This window comes from Onychostoma macrolepis, chromosome 23 (assembly GCF_012432095.1).
Source record: "Onychostoma macrolepis isolate SWU-2019 chromosome 23, ASM1243209v1, whole genome shotgun sequence".
In the NCBI taxonomy this organism is placed as follows: Eukaryota; Metazoa; Chordata; class Actinopteri; order Cypriniformes; family Cyprinidae; genus Onychostoma; species Onychostoma macrolepis.
This window is the reverse complement of record NC_081177.1, coordinates 4,006,788-4,014,596: the sequence shown is the minus strand read 5'-3', so window position 1 is coordinate 4,014,596 and position 7,809 is coordinate 4,006,788. Positions and strand designations below refer to the sequence as shown.

Sequence of the window (7,809 nt, the reverse complement as noted above, 5' to 3'; positions counted from 1 at the left end):
AATCAGGGAATAAACTAAATAAAATGGTGAACTGGAGGCTTTTCATGTTGCCACAGTCTGTCAATAGAAAATCCATTCAATCCATCAGCTGACATTGAAATTCCTGCCGTTAAAGGTGTAAAATTGGGAAAATTATATTTTTAAAAGATGCTCTCAGCGACTTTTCCTTCTCAGACAGCTTAGTAGTCTTGGTGTTAGTACATCTTGGAACTTGTGTATAAATCCATTGCTGAAAGTGTTTTAAACTTTCATCTTTCTGCCTGGTATGAGCATCTAAATTGCAGACTCAAGAACAAACTTTCCAGAATTATATCCATGGCAAATAAAATAACTGGCAGGCCTCAGAGCCAAATAATACAACTTTATGTAGAAAGGACAAAGAAGGCGGCGAGAGTTATTCTTGCTGATAGATCTCATCCTCTTTTCAGTCAGTTTGAAACTTTGAAGTCAGGTAGACGTTACAGAGTTCCTCTTGTGAATAAAAATGTGTTTAAGATGTCCTTTGTCCCAAATGCAATTCAAATCATTAATTCACTGTTAACTGTGTTTAATCAAACAGTAGGTTATGTAAGCATGAACTGTATCTTTTATTCTCTTGTATGTAATATGTGTGATGTGACTAGTGATTGTGATTCTATGTTGTATGTTGTTACTAATGTGACTGCTGGAACAGAAGACTAAGAGAGATTATAATGCCAAGTGAAGGTCTACATTCTTCTAGATTTATGGTCTATATTAGTTTACAAATTCTCAGTCACTATAAGATAAAAGGCTGTTAAATAATAGTTCATTGTTGAAAGTTTTTTCCTGCTATATATAGTTGGTAACATCTGATTGTGTGGTTAGTGTGTCACTTCCTGATGAAAGTCATATCGAGTCCTTAAGTCTTCACTTAATGCTCATCAGATGAGTTTGAACTCCAGAAGGGTCATCAAGATAATCAACCCAACATATAATACAATAATTGTTCAAAATGTCCATCAGCATATGGGTTTTCATTGTGTTTTTCATCTGTATGGAGGGTAAGATAAATCTTTAAAACATATTTTATTTTCTCTTTCGTTTTAGTGGTTGTGGTCACTGATCAAGGGCCTTACTGGAACATTTTCAACAGTTTAGTCAATTTATGCGGCATACAAGTCTTGTACTTCTCAAGTTTCTAACATGACAGTGTTTCTGAAAATTCTCTGTGATCTGGACACAATAAGTTACTATAGTTACTGAAAAACATGTTCTAAAACCTCAACATAGAAATATTAAGACAACCTTATTATGAAGATGACAAATGTAAACTTGATTTGTCCTTTTCAGTTTTATATATAGAAATTTTGTCACTAATTTATAGGTGATTCTGCACAGCAGCAAATATTAACAAATATTATAAATGCATTAATTATTTAGAAAGGGGACCACTTCCTGCGACATTCTTTTATGTTTCCTTTGTACCTTTTTGTATACCATGCTTTAAACTTTACAGCAGCATTATTATAGTTTTTAATTTAGTTTTATTTACATTTTATTTTTAATATGACGTTGCGGTTGTGTTCTTTGTTCTGTGAATGTCCTTTTTTCAGTGTTTTCTAGTGTCTGCTGTTTTAGCCTTTCAGTATATTTAGTTTTTATATAGTTTTAGAATTTTAAAGTTTAAAGAATAGATATTATGTAAATATAAGTTATAAATTCATTAAATTTCTTCATAAATTGATTACATTTCTAAGATCCATAGTTATCGTTAACTAGTGACATTTTGTCATGTGTAATTAAGGCTGTGCATCCAAAAAATTATTTGTGTTCATTTATTTTATTATACAACCCGAATTCCGGAAATGTTGGGACATTTTTTAAATTTGAATAAAATGAAAACTAAAAGACTTTCAAATCACATTCAAGCCAATATTTTATTCACAATAGAGCATAGAGAACATAACAAATGTTTAAACTGAGAATTTTTTACAGTTTTATCCACTAAATGAGCTCATTTCAAATTTGATGCCTGCTAGAGGTCTCAAAAAAGTTGGCACAGGGGCAACAAAGGGCTGAAAAAGCAAGATATTTCGAAAAGATTCAGCTGGGAGAACATCTAGCAACTAATTAAGTTAATTGACATCAGGTCTGTAACATGATTAGCTATAAAATAGAGAGGCAGAGTCTCTCAGAAGTAAAGATGGGCAGAGGCTCTCCAATCTGTGAAAGAGTGTGTAAAAAGATTGTGGAATACTTTGAAAACAATGTTCCTCAACGTCAAATTGCAAAGGCTTTGCAAATCTCATCATCTACAGCACATAACATCATCAAAAGATTCAGAGAAACTGGAGAAATCTCTGTGCGTAAGGGACAAGACCTTTGTTGGATGCTTGTGGTCTTCGGGCCCTCAGACGACACTGCATCACTCATCGGCATGATTCTGTCATTGACATTACTAAATGGGCCCAGGAATACTTCCAGAAACCACTGTCGCTAAACACAATCCGCCGTGACATCTACAGATGCCAACTAAAGCTCTATCATGCAAAAAGGAAGCCATATGTGAACATGGTCCAGAAGCGCCGTTGTGTCCTGTGGGCCAAGGCTCATTTAAAATGGACTGGAAAAGTGTAAAAGTGTTCTAAAAATGGTCAGACGAGTCCAAATTTGACATTCTTGTTGGAAATCACGGACGCTGTGTCCACCGGGCTAAAGAGGAGGGAGACCTTCCAGCATGTTATCAGCGTTCAGTTCAAAAGCTAGCATCTCTGATGGTATGGGGGTGCATAAGTGCATACGGTATGGGCAGCTTGGATGTTTTGGAAGGCACTATGAATGCTGAAAGGTGTATATAAAGGTTTTAGAGCAACATATGCTCCCCTCCAGACGACGTCTATTTCAGGGAAGGCCTTGTGTATTTCAGCAGGATAATGCAAAACCACATACTGCAGCTATTACAACAGCATGGCTTCGTAGTAGAAGAGTCCGGGTGCTGAATTGGCCTGCCTGCAGTCCAGATCTTTCACCTATAGAGAACATTTGGCGCATCATTAAACGGAAAATACGTCAAAGACGACCACAAACTCTTTAGCAGCTGGAAACCTATATCAGGCAAGAATGGGACCAAATTCCAACACCAAAACTCTAGAGGAGGAGGTGCTACACCATGGTAAACATGCCCCAAACTATTTTGAGACCTGTAGCAGGCATCAAATTTGAAATGAGCTCATTTTGTGCATAAAATTTTAAAATATCTCAGTTTAAACATTTGTTACGTTATCTATGTTCTATTGTGAATAAAATATTGGCTCATGTGATTTGAAATTCTTTTAGTTTTCATTTTATTCAAAATTAAAAAATGTCCCTACATTTCCGGAATTCGGGTTTAAATAATTAAATTCCAAGTTTGTTGCAAATATGGTTCTAAACAAGGTCTGGAACTGCTGGATCTCTGATGTTAATTGTATCCGAGTTCATAGGGTATGTAAAAACTTGGTAGCATGCCTGATTATTTAATTTAGTTCTGGATGTTTAAAGTCTTGAGTAGTTCACATGACATGAAGTTGAAGGATGGAACAGACTGACAAGATTCACAGATCCACTCAAACTAACAATTAATCAAATATATCAACAATATATGTTCTCTCAATAAAAAATAATTAAATATCCAATCCAAATAAATAAAACAATATACAAATGACAAATCAGACTTACGTAACACATCATAAGGGAAGGATTCAAAGGACATGGTTTGGTGTCCATTTACACACTCCACACCTCATCACTGCAAAGGAAACAGAGGAAGGAAGTGAGGCCAGGGGGGTGGTGTGGGTAATGTAGTGTGCTAGATTTGGTAGTGTAGTTTGTTTGTGGGAGATGTATAGTACAAAGAAAAATAAGAGAAAATTACATGTTTATGGAGGTGGGCTCCAGGAAACTTACTCAAATTCAAGTTGAAAATCTCAATTAAAGCTCTCTGAACAAACTACTTTATTTTTAATTGTAGCTTTTAGCTACTTTTTTAGCTTTTATTTAATTTTAGCTTTTCCTTTTGAACAATTTCTCGGACATATTTCACACTTATTTAGCTCACATTTTCAAAACTCCTCACACAGTTCTCCTTAAGTTTCATCTTGGCACAGCAGTTAATTTCATATTCAGAATGCACTAAAACTACCAAAACACTTCATACGTGTCTCAAATTAACCCATTACACTAGCAAACACTTGTCCATTACACTTGTCAACTAACAAACTTAATCAAAACACCAAAACAAGTATCTTTACACAATGTTTGTTTCTACAAAACAAGAATGACAGATCTCTACTGTTTAGAATTCACTGCAGTAAGTTACATAGTCCAAGTTTACATTACAGTACAAAATTATTTCTTAGTTCTCCATATTGTTGCATAGATTGTAATACAATTGAGATTATCATGTGTAGATGTTCCACTACATCTTATAGTTTTGATATAATTTCATTTTTACATTTAAAATATTAGAAATATTAGAAATATACCCAATTTCTGTATTCAGTTTTATATTATGTTAGGTTTTGATCTTAAGTTTAAGAGTTATGAAAAGAGCATGAGAAAGTGCAATCTGCCCTGTAGGTTCAAGTTTTGACTTTGAGTGAGAAAACAATTCATGTAATTTGACAGATGTAGTCACTGAATGTATTTTGTGTCAAAGCAATGATAAATGATCCAGAGTTTAGCACAAGGAGACTGATGCTGTGCTCACTGTGTAAAGGGTTTAGAAAAAGTGGCCTAAATATTGAGAAATGGGTCTGCCAGCAAATGAGTTAAAAATATGTCTCTACATACAGAATGCATGTAAAGTCATTTTTATACACCATGTAATTTATATTCAATTATGCAACAATAAAGTTTCAAAAATCATTGTCATTGCCTCACTATATTGTATGTTTAACTAAAGAAATCTAGAAAAACATTAAAAATGAATTGTTATTCCTCTCTGTTCATCTGTCACTGTAAATCATATAACAAATGTCAGTTTAACAGGTATTTTATGCATACAGTAAAAAAAATACTGCAGAAATACAAGTAATATGGTAGTATGCTATTCTGCACATGGGTAGTTGAGATCTGTATATTTTCTAGCACTAAATGTAACTCATATCTAACCAGTTTTATTATTCTCTCAGATCTTGTGAATGGCGAGTGGGATGAGATAAAGACTGTGATGGAGGGAGATGTTCTCACTCTACAAACAAGAGACACTGAGAGTCTCAGTGAAGTAACATGGCTGTATAAAAGAGATGATCAAACTGTTCGTATCGCACAGATGTATCAGGGTTATGAGCCTTTTTATGAGATACTAACTGGCAGAGTGAAAATGAACCCAAAGACTGGAGCTATGACCATCTGGAACATCAGCAGCAGCGACTCTGGACTTTATGAAGTTTCTTCCCACGGTGTCTCAGAGAAAAGGTTCAGAGTGGATGTTTACAGTAAGTTTTAGCTTCATAAGAAACAGAAGGGAAAAAAAACTATCAGCAATATTCAGGAAAATGAGGGAATGTCTGTTTGGCAATATTGTCTCTTCAGTTTAATTGGACAGCAATACATTCATTCATGTCTGGAAATGTTTTCAGCATCAAAATATACTTTTTGTCATGAGGGTCTGGGGATGAAGTGTGCCAAGTTTCATCTGAGTTAAGCCAACAGCCTATACGAGGAGTTTGAAAAGTTGATTTAAAAAAAAAAAATAGTTCAAAACAGCTGGAAAATGTCCATGAGAGAAATGAAAAGTGGAGACATACATATTGTAGAGCATGAATCAAGGATTCTACCACCTTCAGGTCTTGAACCCCTAAATATTGTCCCAGGTTTTTAATTCATAACAAGAGAGATTTTAATGATATTTTGTTCACTGAACTTGGAAATGTCCCTGTTTCCATTTTTTTTTTTTTTTAACTGGTCACCTCTGTAGCAGGGGTGGGGAACGTTGATCCTGGAGGGCCACTGTTCTGCAGAGTTTAGGGTTAAGGCTAAAAGGGATATGTATGGCGCTACTGGGAATGCGCACATCAATACAGCGTAATTTTTGTCACACTGTACAACAATAGTTACTATTTTTTCATTCCTGTAAGGGGTAGGTTTAGGGTTGGGGTAGGTGTAGACATTAATAAAACACAATCTAATAGGTATAAAATTAATTTAATAGCTCATTTTCAGTCGGAGCTGTATCCCTTCTAGCCACAACCAGAGTTTAGCTCAGACCCTGAAAAAAAAAATAACCTACCTGTATCCTGAAGACCTTGATTAGCTTGTTCAGGTGTATTTGATTGGGGTTGGAGCTAAACTTTGCAGGGACACCACCCCTGCTTTAGAGTAAGGTCACAAATAAAATAAAAAACAATGTTAATTTAATACATTCAAGACAACAGTGAAAACAAAGTAGACTTGTATACAGCATATATATGCAATAATTCAGAAGCCACTATTAATGCTGAGTCAGTTACCATATCTCATTTCATTGTTCATTATATTGTGTCAGCAATCACTGGCAAACATTCATACATTGTTCATCTTGCATTTTTGTTTTTCCTGCAAATTCCACCTCAAAGTGTCTTCTTTTCTTAAAGGGCCAGTGTCTGTGCCTGTCATCAGGTCTCTTGTTAGTGTAAACCAAACTCAAGGTGAGTCAACAAATTCTCTATCAAAGCAAATTACAATACATTAGACTACGTCTGTGTCTAATGAAAGTTGTAAAAACATAATTTACAAAAGAAATGGCACCCACACCCTACAGCTTCTAAGTATTGACAAAAAAAAGAAAGAAATTAACCTCACAAAACAAATCTCTTCCAGGTACTTTAAAGCAGCCACAGTCAATGAAGGAGCTCTGCTCTGTGTTCTGCTCAGTAAGAAATGATCGAGGTGTGTTCATCTCGTGGTATAAAGGAGGTGAAATGCTGAATCAGACCAGCAATCCTGATCTCAACATCAACCTCAGTTTACCATTAGAGCTTCATTATAATGATCCAGAGACCTACAGCTGTACGGCTGCAAACCCAGTGAATAACAAAACCGTCCGTCTTCACATGAAAGAGATCTGCCCACGACAGGAAGGTGACAACTCAAACTACATTTACCAGATCTCATCTCTTCCTGCCACAATGACCAAAGCCTCTGAATGACAGAACTGTTTACAAATAACTTCATATCTATATAATTTCTCTTCTTCAGATTGTGTGGGTCACTGTGGCGTCACTGAGGCTCTGGTTCGTCTGGTTCTGTCTGGTCTGGTGGGAATCACCACCATTGTGTTCCTGGTTGAGCATCTGAGGTTCTGCTCATTTCAGGGAAGAGCTGCTTTTGCTTGATGATGGTACTTTCATTAAACGTCACATTGGCCAAAAACGTGATGGTGATGGAATGCTACGAGAACTGTTGGCAATGAGGCTGAAAGTATAAACTGAGGGCACCATTTGAGACAGCATGTTGACACTGAAGTTCATGTTCAGGGAGAAAAATCTGAAAATTGATCACCTACTATTGACAGCCTTAAAAAATACAAATTTAAAAAAGGGATGTTTGTCCCCTTCTAAATATGGAAACTGCCCATATTTATCCCCTCATTACGGAGCAGAACACAATGCTGACATTTTCTGTGGCTGCTTCAAAAATCAAAGAAATATCCTATTGAGTGGACACTGACGCAATTAGAAGAAAAAAAAAAACTTTTAGGTATTGACTTGTCTTATCTAAAACCAAAAATCGGTTAATAAAACTGTATTTTCTCTGGTATACTAGAAGTCTTTTATCAGCCTGAGAGTTTGACAGAGGAAGCGAAGTACGAGCAGAAAGCTGAAGACT

The 7,809-nt window shown here is 35.6% G+C and overlaps 1 protein-coding gene across 1 annotated transcript; it reads left to right on the top strand.

The window, feature by feature from the left end:
• Positions 1 to 910: 910 nt before the first annotated feature.
• Positions 911 to 7,727, top strand: LOC131532573 (CD48 antigen-like). Its single transcript, XM_058764347.1, has 5 exons — positions 911 to 1,022; positions 5,133 to 5,438; positions 6,576 to 6,629; positions 6,802 to 7,062; positions 7,180 to 7,727. Exons 1-5 carry the CDS (start codon positions 974 to 976, stop codon positions 7,314 to 7,316), a joined length of 807 nt encoding a protein of 268 aa, XP_058620330.1. The 5' UTR covers positions 911 to 973; the 3' UTR covers positions 7,317 to 7,727.
• The last annotated feature ends 82 nt before the right edge of the window (positions 7,728 to 7,809 follow it).